We start from the raw sequence: 13,582 nt of genomic DNA on the forward strand, positions 1-13,582 counted from the left end.
GCCAAACTGGACAGTCCCTACGTAAACGGGGACACATCAGATATTAGGAATGGCAATACACAAAAACCTGTAGGAGAACACTTCAATCTCCCTGGACACACACTAGCAGATTTAAAGGCAGCCATCCTGCAGCAAAAAAACTTCAGGACCAGACTTCAAAGAGAAACTGCTGAGCTTCAGTTCATTTGCAAATTTGACACCATCCACTCAGGATTAAACAGACTGTGACTGGCTCGCCAACTACAGAAGCAGTTTCTCCTTCCATGGTGTTCACACCTCAGCTGCTAGAAGAGGGCCTCATCCTCCCTGATTGAACTAACCTCGTTATCCCTAGCCTGATTCTTGCTTTCATATTTATATTTATACATCTTGATAGGCAGGACTATTTAGTCCCCATTTTTTGCTGTCCCTTCTTTTCTTTCCAAGTGCTTTGCAACAGTAAGAGGGGGCTATCTGCTGCATAGTGTGGGATGCCACTTTAGGTGGGTTTCCCCTGTCCTCAGTGGTTTGGGGTTCCCAGGAGGACTGGGAACTGAAGACAGAGTTGGGGAGATAGATATGTGGCAAGAGTGATAGTAAGTGATCCAAGGGTTACTGTTTGTTATGAAAAGTCACTCTATTATTCATCGGGATGACAGTTTTCAAAAGTAATCCCTTACCGTGATCTGTTTAAAAAAAAAAAAAAAAGATATAATTATATGTAATTGTAGTACCTTACTCTAGCAACCCGGCCTGGGAAAAGCTAGAGCCGCTGCAGCTGCCAGAGCAGAGAGGAGGAATAGCCACCATTGGGCTAGAGTGATGCCCGAAAAATGCATTGCTTTTCACTTGTGCCTGAGCTTTCAGTGTGGGATGGTATTCTGCAATCTTGGAAACTGAGACTGGGGCACTATTTTACTGCTGTTGCATTCCCAGCAGGTCATTCTGTTGTATTCTTTTGCTATAACTAGAAGCCCTAGTGTTGGAGTTACAAACTTCATGCAAATGGTTCAGGCTAATCTATTAAACTATTACGGAGACATTGCAGTTGCTCTATAAAGTTGAAACTAAATTTCCATTATAATCCTGACTTTAACTACCTCCAAAATAGATTAAAAAATCCCATTCTCAGAACTAGTAGGTTAAATCATAGACTGAGGTAGAATTTTTCTACAAAATTAGAAGTTTTTGGACAAGGGGTTTTTCAATTACGAAACCCTTGCATGAGGAGGTGGGCGGTTCATCAGTGTTGGTTTTGTTTTGTTTTTTGCTAGTTGGTAGCAAAATAAAATAAAAAATAGAAAGGAAAGAGATGAGATTTGGATCCCTGGACACTAGATTAGCTGCGATGTAGTTTACAACCCCGGAGTCCAATCAAATCATGTCACACTTTAATCATTAACTTTTTCACTTGGGACATTGGTGTGGACCTCAACTTTTTTTTTTTCTTTTTCTTTTTTAAGCTCAGTCTTTGTCCGTTTCACTTGCAGAGGGAGACCTCAAACTATAGCCTCGTCACTGGGTCAGTAATTGGGAAGCTTCTTCCAGTCGTCTCACCAGGGGGCATGAGTGATGTGGGGAGCTGGTTGTAGGTGTAGGGGCCAACTGACTTTCTAAGGCACATGGGAGAGGTAATGTGTAGGGGACCTGATGAGGCATATGTATGTAGGCAGGATGTTGAGCTTGGTAGTGTTTACTGGGGGTCCTGCCCTCCTGCAGACTGTCCTGCCAGCAAGTGCTATTTTCATCCACTCCACCCCCTGCTGACTTTCGGTGGTTCGCAACAATGGGACTCCCTGCTGAAGCACAGGGAAGAACTTGTCTCCTGGATGCTTTTCCTTTTTGTGCCCATAGCTCCTCCTAAGTGCTCTTTTCTCTAAGATCTGTTTGTTCCGTTATCCCTGGCTCTCTGGTGAGGAATCAGCTATTTTCTGGAGTGGTGCATTGTGGGAGATGGGTCTCTGGCTGGGGGACAAGGGCAGAACTGCCACGAGCAAAGTGGTCTGTGTAGTAAGGGAATGCTCAGGAGCAGGAAGAAAAAACACATCTCCTGTTCATGTCAGCAGGACTCAGAAGTGAAGTACTATTGCTCAGACTTTCTCTGCAGCACTCCCTTCTATCTCCCCCAGCTAGGCCTCGTCACTCTTTGCAGTCCACCCATGTCTCCTCACTGAGTGCCTACTCACCACCATCTTCCGCATACCCCCAAGTTTCTATGGCTTGCAGGAGTGCCACAAATATAAGGATTGCAAGGGGTAGATCTTGGATAAGTCTGACAAGGCTCACAAAGTTCACCTTGTAGATAGCACATATATACAGGTAAAGCCCTCCTTATGTGCTCATAAAATCCACAGGAGTCTTTACTTCCCTCCTTAGGATGTGTGAATTAGTGATACTCCACCTCTGCATGCCTCAAGAATTGGGGGTGTGGTTGGGGAACTGCTCCACAAGATTTGGGGGGCATTGTGGATAATTGGATGAACATGAGTTTCCAGTGTGATTCTTTGGCCGAAAGGGCAAATGTGATCCTTGTATGTATAAACAGGAGTCCTGAGTAGAAGTAGAGGTTATTTTACCACTGTTTTTGGCACTGGTCTGACCCCTTCTGGAATCCCGTGTCCAGTTCTGTTGTCCACAGTTCAAGGAGGATGTTGATAAATTGGAGAGGGTTCAAAGAAGACCCATGAGAATGATTAAAGGATTAGAAAACATGCCTTATAGTAGACTGAGCTCCTTGAGTCCACCATTTAGATTAACAAAGACAAGTTTAAAGGGTGACCTGATTAAAGTCTATAAGTACTTACATGGAAACAAATATACGATAATGGGCTAGCAGACTGTTGAAGCTAAACAAATTCAGACTGGAAGTAAGGAATATATTTTTAACAGTGAGGCTATTTGGTTACAGGAACAGTTTTCCCAGGGTTGAGGAGTATTCACTGGCAACTTTACAATCAAGACTGCATTTTTTTTCTTTTTTTTTTTTTTAAAGATACGCTCCAGTTCAAACAAGAATTATTTTGGGGAAGGTTTATGGCCTGTGTTGAATAGGATGTCAGGCTAGATGATCACAATGAATCTTTCTAGCTTTGGAATCTATGAGGGGGAAAAAAAAAAAGCCCATGTTAGCACTTAAAGAAAAAGAAAGTTCACATACAAACCTCAAAGTGTAGTGAAGGTTGTAATGGCGTCCTTAATTCTGGTATTTTCTAATCTTTGAGTGCTTGACTTTACAATCATCATAACCTACTTGGTTTTTTGTATGGAATATAGAGACTGCTTATCTCCATAGTTAAGGTTGAAGTTCAGCTCCTACTTATAAATTTATTTTCATAGAATCATACTATATCCGGGTTGGAAGGGACCTCAGGAGGTCATCTAGTCCAACCCCCTGCTCAAAGCAGGACCAATCCCCAACTAAATCATCCCAGCCAGGGCTTTGTCAAGCCTGACATTAAAAACTTCTAAGGAAGGAGATTCCACCACCTCCCTAGGTAACACATTCCAGTGCTTCACCACCCTCCTAGTGAAAAAGTTTTTCCTAATATCCAACCTAAACCTCCCCCATGCAACTTGAGACCATTACTCCTCATTCTGTCATCTGCTACCACTGAGAACAGTCTAGATCCATCTTCTTTGGAACCCACTTTCAGGTAGTTGAAAGCAACTATCAAATCCCCCCTCATTCTTCTCTTCCGCAGACTAAACAATCCCAGTTCATTCAGCCTCTCCTCATAAGTCATGTGTTCCAGTCCTCTATTCATTTTTGTTGCCCTCTGCTGGACTCTTTCCAATTTTTCCACATCCTTCTTGTAGTGTGGGGCCCAAAACTGGACACAGTACTCCAGATGAGGCCTCACCAATGTCGAATAGAGAAGAACGATCACGTCCCTCTGCTGGCAACGCCCCTACTTATACATCCCAAAATGCTATTGGCCTTCTTGGCAACAAGGGCACACTGTTGACTCACATCCAGCTTCTCGTCCACTGTCACCCCTAGGTCCTGTTCTGCAGAACTGCTGCCGAGCCATTCGGTCCCTAGTCTGTAGCGATACATGGGATTCTTCCTAAGTGCAGGACTCTGCACTTGTCCTTGTTGAACCTCATCAGATTTCTTTTGGCCCAATCCTCCAATTTGTCTAGGGCTCTCTGTAACCTATCCCTACCCTCCAGCGTATCTACCTCTCCTCCCAGTTTAGTGTCATCTGCAAACTTGCTGAGGGTGCAATCTACACCATCCTCCAGATCATTTATGAAGATATTGAACAAAAGTGGCCTGAGGACCGACCCTTGGGGCACTCCACTTGATACAGGTTGCCAACTAGACATGGAGCCATTGATCACTACCCGTTGAGCCCGACAATCTAGCCAACATTCTATCCACCTTATAGTCCATTCATCCAGCCCATACTTCTTTAACTTGCTGGCAAGAATACTGTGGGAGACCGTGTCAGAAGTTTTGCTAAAGTCAAGGTACAACACGTCCACTGCTTTCCCCTCATCCACAGAACCAGTTGTCTCGTCATAGAAGGCAATTAGATTAGTCAGGCATGACTTGCCCTTGGTGAATCCATGCTGACTGTTCTGGTGACTTTCCTCTCCTCTAAGTGCTTCAGAATTGATTCCTTGAGGATCTGCTCCATGATTTTTCCAGGGACTGAGGTGAGGCAGACTGGCCTGTAGTTCCCAGGATCCTCCTCCTTCCCTTTTTTAAAGATGGGCACTACATTAGCCTTTTTCCAATCGTCCGGGACTTCCCCCGATCGCCGTGAGTTTTCAAAGATAATGGCCAATGGCTCTGCAATCACATCCGCCAACTGCTTTAGCACTCTCGGATGCAGTGCATCCGGCCCCATGGATTTGTGCTTGTCCAGCTGTTCTAAATAGTCCCGAACCACTTCTTTTTCCAAAGAGGGCTGGTCGCCTCCTCCCCATGCTGTGCTGCCCAGTGCAGTAGTCTGGGAGCTGACCTTGATCATGAAGACAGAGGCAAAAAAAGCATTAAGTACATTAGCTTTTTCCACATCCTCTGTCACTAGGTTGCCTCCCTCATTCAGTAAGGGGCCCACACTTTTTCCTTGACTTCCTTCTTGTTGCTAACATACCTGAAAAAACCCTTCTTGTTACTCTTAACATCTCTTGCTAGCTGTAGCTCCAGGTCTGATTTGGCTTCCTGATTTCACTCCTGCATGCCCGAGCAATATTTTTTATACTCTTCCCTGGTCATTTGTCCAATCTTTCACTTCTTCTAAGCTTCTTTTTTGTTTTTAAGATCAGCAAGGATTTCACTGTGAAGCCAAGCTGGTCGCCTGCCATATTTACTATTCTTTCTACACATCGGGATGGTATGTCCCTGTAACCTCAATAAGGATTCTTTAAAATACAGCCAGCTCTCCTGGACTCCTTTCCCCCTCATGTTATTCTCCCAGGGGATCCTGCCCATCAGTTCCCTGAAGGAGTCAAAGTCTGCTTTTCTGAAGTCCAGGGTCCGTATTCTGCTGCTCTCGTTTCTTCCCTGTGTCAGGATCCTGAACTCGACCATCTCATGGTCACTGCCTCCCAGGTTCCCATCTACTTTAGCTTCCCCTACTAATTCTTCCCGCTTTGTGAGCAGCAGGTCAAGAAGAGCTCTGCCCCTAGTTGGTTCCTCCAGCACTTGCCCCAGGAAATTGTCCCCTACCCTTTCCAAAAACTTCCTTGATTGTCTGTGCACCACTGCATTGCTCTCCCAGCTGATATCAGGGTGATTGAAGTCTCCCATGAGAACCAGGGCCTGCAATCTAGTAACTTCCGTGAGTTGCCGGAAGAAAGCCTCATCCACCTCATCCCCCTGGTCCGGTGGTCTATAGCAGACTCCCACCACGACATCACCCTTGTTACTCACACTACTAAACTTAATCCAGAGACTCTCCGGTTTTTCTGCAGTTTCATACTTGAGCTCTGAGCAGTCATACTGCTCCTTTACATACAATGCAACTCCCCCACCTTTTCTACCCTGCCTGTCCTTTCTGAACAGTTTATATCCATCCATGACAGTACTCCAGTCATGTGAGTTATCCCACCAAGTCTCTGTTATTCCAGTCACATCATAATTCCTTGACTGTGCCAGGACTTCCAGTTCTCCCTGCTTGTTTCCCAGGCTTCTTGCATTTGTGTCTAGACATTCAAGATAACTCACTGATCGTCCCGCTTTCTCAGGATGAGGCAAGAGCCCTCCCCTCTCGCGCGCTCCTGCTTGTGCTTCCTCCCGGTATCCCATTTCCCCACTTACCTGAGGGCTTTGGTCTCCTTCCCCTGGTGAACCTAGTTTAAAGCCCTCCTCACTAGGTTAGCCAGCCTGCTTGCGAAGATGCTCTTCCCTCTCTTCGTTAGGTGGAGCCCGTCTCTGCCTAGCACTCCTCCTTCTTGGAACACCATCCCATGGTCAAAGAATCCAAAGCCTTCTCTCTCACACCACCTGCGTAGCCATTCGTTGACTTCCACGATTCAACGGTCTCTGCTCAGGCCTTTTCCTTCCACGGGGAGGATGGACGAGAAGACCACTTGCGCCTCGAACTCCTTTATCGTTCTTCCCAGAGCCACGTAGTGTGCAGTGATCCGCTCAAGGTCATTCATGGCAGTATCATTGGTGCCCACGTGGAGAAGCAGGAAGGGGTAGCGATCCGAGGGCTTGATGAGTCTCGGCAGTCTCTCTGTCACATCGTGAATCCTAGCTCCTGGCAAGCAGCAGACTTCTCGGTTTTCCCGGTCGGGGTGGCAGATGACTCAGTCCCCCTGAGGACGGAGTCCCCAACCACCACCACCCGCCTCCTTCTCTTGGGAGTGGTGGTCGTGGAACCCCCATCCCTAGGACAGTGTATCTCATGCTTTCCAATCGGCGGAGTTTCCTTCTGTTCTCTTCCCTCAGATGTATCATCTAGTCCACTCTCCGCATTCGTACCTGTGGAGAGAACATGAAAACGGTTACTTACCTGTATCTGCGTTACTGGTACATGGACGCTCCCCTTTCTTCTTCTGGAGGTCACATGCTGCCAAATTTCTTCACCGTCCTCCTGTCCCCGCAGTTCTTTTTTCTTTTTGACCCCTTTACCTCTAATTTCTCCAAAACTAAACCAATTGGTTTGAAACTTCATTTGTGTGATCCTGGCTAGAGTCAGATTTTTCTGAAGTATGAGGAAGACTAGATAAGCTATTTTAGGGGAAATATGAAGGTTCAGAAAATGAAGTGATCTCACTTCTTGACAGTTTTTGTAACTGTTAGGCTCATCATACTTCTAGAGGTTGACTTAGACCTCCCCCTCTATTTTAATCTGTCTGTTTGCAGTGATGGCTGTCTTTGACTTGTTTGAGGGATTTGATTGTGGAATTATTGAACTTTCTGCGTATGTTGCCTGACTTTAACTATGGAGCCATGACCAGTGCCTTCATAATATTAGCTAAGTGGAGTTCTTTTTATCTTGCATTATTCTGATGCAGACATTAAACAACTTGAATTTCCCCAGTACTGATAGGCATTATGGCATGGGTTATGGCATGCGGGAGTCCTGCAGAGTTTTCAAGGTGAGGAGGGATATGCATGGTGAATCATGGCGGTAGGGTGAGGTGGGAAAAGAGAGAACTTGAAAGAAGTATGGGGAGGAAACTGCTTTCCAAGTAAATTCACTTTCCATTTTCTTTCCTCAATGGAGAGAGCAGGAAGCAGGGAGCTACGTGGCTTTTGGTCGAGTGGTCAGAGGGAGAGCAGAATCTCCCCCAAACTATGCACAACATCTTTGTATCTGATCCAAAACTCTTCTATTGATACTGATTGTGCACTCCTGTAGCATTTAAATTGACAAGTGACCTCTCTTTAGATTGCTCTAGCAAACTACTCCCACTCTATATATAGCTGCCAGAAAATGACCTGCTTTAGTTCCTATCACAAGGACAGTTTCTGTAAAGCATATGGGGTATCAAATATAACATTTAAAGGTGATTGAAACACAAACCTATGAGGGGGGAATACCCAGAACTACTAAGTGCAGCTTTGAGAGCACTTGTGCCTGTTTCCACAGCATCTCTGGGAATCAGGATTTTCTGCATTAGTTGCTATTACAACAAATCCCACTCCTGCCTTGCCATTGAAGGTATACCCAACTAGACAGAAGCAGAGGGAAAATGGGACTCCCTGTATGAGCAACCTGAGGTAGGAAGAGCAATTGCTGTTGTGCTGGCCAATATTGTCTCATTGTTTCCTTGTGCTCCCTCATGTCTGTCTGTCTCCATCTGTTGTCTCTTGTCTTATGCTTTGGTTGAGAGTTCTTTGGAGGCAGGGCCTGTCTTTTGGTTTTGTGTTTGTATAGTGCCTAGTGCCATGGGGTCCTGCTCCATAGCTGGGGCTCCTTAGTGCTGCGGTGTACTAATGCTAACAGCCTTGAACCAGCCTCTTTTGAGTGCTCAGCAGAGCCACTCCTGCTGTGGGCCAGTGGAGGCTGCCGCATGGATAAGGGCCTCAAAGGCTGATTGGGAGAGTGAATGATGTTGGCCTGGGTATCTTGTCTTGGGCCATTGTTAGGAGGTGACCTCCCAATGAAATGTTGATTCTTTGTTACTGAGCTACTTACAGACGGGGTAAAGGGTATAAAGCATTGGTAGAATTTATTACGTTTTCCCTGATAGGTGAGGGGTGAGGACTGGAGGTGAGCAGTGGGCGGATGGGGGGTGAGGAGGCGAGTGGTGGAGGGGGCCCTGGCAGAGGAGTAAGGAAGTGAGCAGCGAGCCAGCAGCAGGGTGAGGAGGGCAGGTGGGGGTCTGGCTGCAAGCGGGGAGTGAGGAAGCAAGTGGGGGGGGAGGTTAAGGAGGTGAGAGGCGAGGTGAGCGGAGGTGGTGAGGAGGCGAGTGGCGGGTGGACGGGGAGGGTGAGGAGATGAGTGGCAGCGGCGGGGGCCCTGGCGGAGGAGTAAGGAGGTGAGTGGCAAAGCATGGGGGGAGGCCTGATGGAGGAATAAGGAGGAAAGTGGGGAGCCAGCAGCAGGATGAGGAGGCAGGCTGGGGGTCTGGCTGTGAGTGGGGGAGTGAGGAGGTGAGCAGTGAGCCACCAGCCAGGGGGGTGTCTGTGGCAGGGGAGTGAGTAGGCAAGCGGCACATGGGGGAGTGAGGAGGGACACAGGAGGCAGGCGGTGGGTGAGGAGGTGAGCGCAAGTGCATGGGCAGCCGGTGGAGGCCCCCGACTGCACCCCTTCTGCCTGCGCTCCCGCCCCCTGCACCTGGAGCCACAAGCCCCCCTCCTGGAGAAGCCCCGAGCGCCCCCCCACCCCCTGAGGCCAGAGGAGCCCCGGGCTGGCCGAAGCCCTGGCACCCGCCCCCACACACCTGCCCGGAGGAGCCCCTGGCTGGCCAAAGCCCGGAGCACCCCCACTCCCTCATCCATAGGAGCTCCGGGCTGGCTGGAGCCCCGAGCCCCACCACATGCCCGGAGGAGCCCCGGGCCAGCTGCAGCCGTGCCTCTCCTCCCCAGACCCAAGCCACCCAGATCGTTTTTCATTATTATTTGGACTTCTATTATGTACAAGCATTTTTAAATTTACTTCAGAATTGTTATACAGACAACCACTTTTACCCAAAAAGCAAAAGAAACAATAATAAAAAAGACAAGACCATCCAAAGCACCTTATTTGTGTTTCTATTCTGTTAGGTCCAGTAAAGAATAGATATAACTGTGCATGATTTTTATTATTGAGTCTTCCAAAAAAAAAAAACAACAACCCCAAACCTTACATAAATTACAATGATTTGGATGTATATATGTGCATATTACTTTATTAACTTTAGGAAAAATAAATAATTTTAGGAAAAAGTGTAAGTGCGGCCACCAGCAAGAGTTGATGGCCGCACCCCGAGGCCACCAAAAAATTTGTTGCGAGAACCCCTGGTCTACGGGCCATATATGAGCTAGTAGAGGGCAGCTCTCCTGCCCCACATGACCACTCTTGGGGAGATCCCCGATACCCCCCCACCCCAGCTACCCATCAGTTAGTTATTGCTCTGTAGCATGGGGCACCTGAATGACACACAGGGAGCAGAAGGCAGTAGAGAGACTGCCCCAAATTGACTGGGGAACTTTGACCTTTCTGAAATATTTTGACTCTCAGTTTGAAAAGGTTGGACACTCCTGCTCTCTGTGTCCTGATCATGCTGTTAGCTTATTTGCATGGAAAGAGCCAGAAGTAGTGTGATGACAGATCACCATGCTTTGTATTAGAGACATATAAGAATGAAATGAATTGCAGGGCAAATTTTGGATTATGTCCATTATGATACATTCTACTTTGCACGGAAGGAAAGATGGGATGCTAGCATCTCCCGGGGGTGGGTAAGATTAAGAGAATTTAAATGGCTTGTTTGAGAAGTACTGCAAGATCTGGGGACTGGAAGCTGAGTTATAAAAATTCAAAATTGGAAACAATTGGGGGGAGGGATAGCTCAGTGGTTTGAGCATTGGCCTGCTAAACCCAGAGTTGCGTTCAATCCTTGAGAGGGCCATTTAGGGATCTGGGGCAAAAATTGGAGATTGGTCCTGCTTTGAGCAGAGGGTTGGACTAGATGACCTCCTGAGGTCCCTTCCAACCCTGATATTCTATGATAGGATCCCAGTCCATTTTGGACCAGAAGTGACTGACCAAATCTTTGTTTAAATTGATCCCTCTACAATAGTACATCATGCTACCATTAGACTACTGAGCCATCCACAAATGCAGTATAAAATACTAGTTTAATTTCTCTTTCTCAAAAATGCAAGTTGGGACTTCCGATTTGCTACTGTTGTGAACAAAGAAATGATTTAAACTTCTTGCTTCAAGCATTATTTAGCTAGGGAGAAGGTAAGGGATCCTAGTTCATGGCAGCTGAGCATTGGGTGCAGTCTGAATGCTAGATCTGTTCAGAATAGGATTGTTTTAGAATTAATGAAGTTCCTTGGGTTACAAAGAAAGGTCCCTATCAAACCTTGGGAGTTCAGTATCCCAGTGCAAAAAAGTGGGCGGGGAGTGGCAGGGGAGGGAGGGAGACAGGGAAAAAGCAACCTTGCAAACAAATTCTGGGGTAGCAGTAGCTGTTTAAATCAGAGAACCTACAGGTTTCACTATTTAACTCCAGGACTCAACCACAAGGCTACTTGAATTCAAACAACTACTAATAGTAACTGTGTTGCAAACAATGATTAGCTTCTAACTGCAGCCTGTCACTTGTGTACAGAGATTGTCAAGGACAGCTCTCACTCATGGTGTCTTTGAACATTTTCGTCTTTGCAGGTGAAAAAGGCCAAGATGCAGGAATCTGGAGAACAAAATTTAAGGTGTGTAGTACTGATTTTGATGTTAGTTTTGACCAGTTGTCAGGTTCTTGTTTTCATTGTATGCTTCAGTTGAGAAAGCAGGTTGCTTTGTGCGTTTTTCACAAGACATGGGCTTTTATCATTTATCTTCATTTATATTCTTTGAGACACTATGAGCTTTTATAAGAATGCTAAATCTTGCAATTCTTATAAAATTCTTGTAAATCTAAATTCACAAAAGCATTTTCTGTGAATGACTGCATAGAATTTAAATAGCATCAACTTACATCTTGCTTTTAATATTGCGTTGTAGTGCTCTATTTAATACATTCCCTGGAGCAGTCAGGTGAGACAACCATTCACTGTGTAAGGAATTCTCTGATTGATAGGATCTTTTATTTTGGAATTAATTCAATGGTACATAGTTTTTGCTTAGTAGCTCTTTTTAAGTACATCTTTTACTTTGATAATATTAATCACTATTACTACATTTAGAGAGAAGCGTGCTATGCATATCAAATTGTATGAGAAAATGAGTGGGACAGCATTGTCTTTTCTGATTGTTTTTCTGTCTTTAATTGGATTGTCGTGACCCATGAGTCTCAAACCTGGGTCTGCATGATTTCCAGGAGCAGCCTTGCTCCAGCACTCCATTTGTCAGTCTGCTGATGCTTGCCTGCCTGGGACCAAAGAAGACCAGCTCCAGTTTGAGGCTTTGCTGGTTGGTCCTACTTAAGCCAGCAGCAAGAACAGGAAGCTGTCCAAACAACTGGGCTCCATCCCATTCTGGACTGCATGCCTTGTGCTTCCTGCTCCTGCTGCTTGATTTCGTGGCATCTGATTTGTGGTTCTGACCTCTCAGTGTCCTGATCCGGCCTAACTCTGGTTCCTGATTTGTTGTTCTGATCCCCAGTTTGTCTCCTGGCAGAGGTGAAAGTAAGCCGGTATGGTCCAGTATGGTATACTGGCAAGAGCCGGTAAACAGCTGACTGTACCGACGGGGCAGCTTCCCTAGGCCGACAGTTTAAAAGGTCCTTGGGCTTCTGGCAGCGGCCGGAGCCCCAGGCCCTTTAAATCGCCGCCAGAGCCCTGCTGCTGGAGCCCTGGCGTAGCGGCAGCGGCTGGGAGCCCTCCAGCTCCGGCAGCGATTTAAAGGGTCTGGGGATTTAAAGGCTCCGCCCCTTCCGTCCGAGGCCTCACCCCACCTTGCTCAGGACCCCGGCCCTCCGTACCGGTAAGTCCTTAGCGTTACTTTAACCCCTAGCTCCTGGTATCCTGACCCAGCTGACTCCTAAACCCTATCTTGTGACTGTGGACTCTGGCTCTGACTACTAAATTTGGCCACCCACGACCCAGCTGTGACATGGATTATTTTTGTCCCTTTGGGATTTTTCACATTTACACATTACAACAAAGGTTGTATTAGATTTCTGTGTTCTATTAAAAGTTTATTATTTTGAGAAAATTAGTGAGTTAATACTCTGAAGGACATGAGGATTTGAGGTTTGTACAAAGAGATGCAAGGATATCTTCCAGATTCTACTGTGTGTTGGTATATGTGAAATAGTACAGAATGCAGAATGTTTCCCTAGCAGCCTGTCGCCAGTGTTAGCTAGGAAGGTCAAAATCAATTGCTTAAAATTTCCAGTGCTGTTAGTGTGCACAGATTGGTGATGTTGGTGGCTAATGTGTGCTTTTATCCTTTCAGTCAAGTGAGCACCACAGAAGTCAGTGATCAGAAATCTGAATCTTCAAACCTTGGCCCAAACCTTCCCATGTCAAGTGAAAGTAAGGCTTGTTCTGACCCGCTCACTCCCTTCTTTGTGTCCATTGGTTCCTCAGGGTCCTCTGCACCAAGCAAAAACTTCTTGGTCCTTCACTGTTTACCCCACCTTATCTTTCAAATCTAATTACTTATCAGAGGCCATCCCCTGCTTTTGTTCTACTAATGATGCCAATCTCCATCTCCCTCCTGTCACTTTCTCTCACAGACACCTTCCTGACCTCTCCCACGCATATCCCTGTTCTTGAGAAGAATTCCTGGTCAAAATTCACAAAGCCACTATCGCAACCTCTTAAATCCCTCTTTAAAACCCACCTTTGCTACGGTGCCTACATATCGCTACTGCCTGGCCTTGGTTGTGAGTACTAATGCAACATTCCTGCCTCTGTCATTACCGTGTCTTCCCCATTCCCGTATTTGCCTGTTCATTCCTCTTTGTGCATTGTCTAAATCCTAGATTGTGATTTCCTTTGGGCAGGGATTGTTGTTTGGTAATGACAAATGAGTGG

General features: G+C 46.3%; 1 protein-coding gene across 8 annotated transcripts in view; it reads left to right on the forward strand.

The window, feature by feature from the left end:
* Window positions 1-13,582, forward strand: part of EYA3 (EYA transcriptional coactivator and phosphatase 3) — a 143,863-nt gene that overhangs the window by 59,290 nt on the left and 70,991 nt on the right. For 5 of the 8 annotated variants that reach the window (XM_074934584.1, XM_074934583.1, XM_074934586.1 and 2 more), the window contains exons 3-4: window positions 11,268-11,311; window positions 12,999-13,078. In XM_074934584.1, the coding sequence (XP_074790685.1) occupies window positions 11,268-11,311; window positions 12,999-13,078 (124 nt within the window). Of the gene's footprint in view, window positions 1-8,033; window positions 8,165-11,267; window positions 11,312-12,998; window positions 13,079-13,582 lie in introns of those variants that run through there. The other 3 variants (XM_074934587.1, XM_074934588.1, XM_074934591.1) reach the window with 3 other exon arrangements.

Source organism: Natator depressus, chromosome 19 (genome assembly GCF_965152275.1).
Source record: "Natator depressus isolate rNatDep1 chromosome 19, rNatDep2.hap1, whole genome shotgun sequence".
In the NCBI taxonomy this organism is placed as follows: domain Eukaryota; kingdom Metazoa; phylum Chordata; order Testudines; family Cheloniidae; genus Natator; species Natator depressus.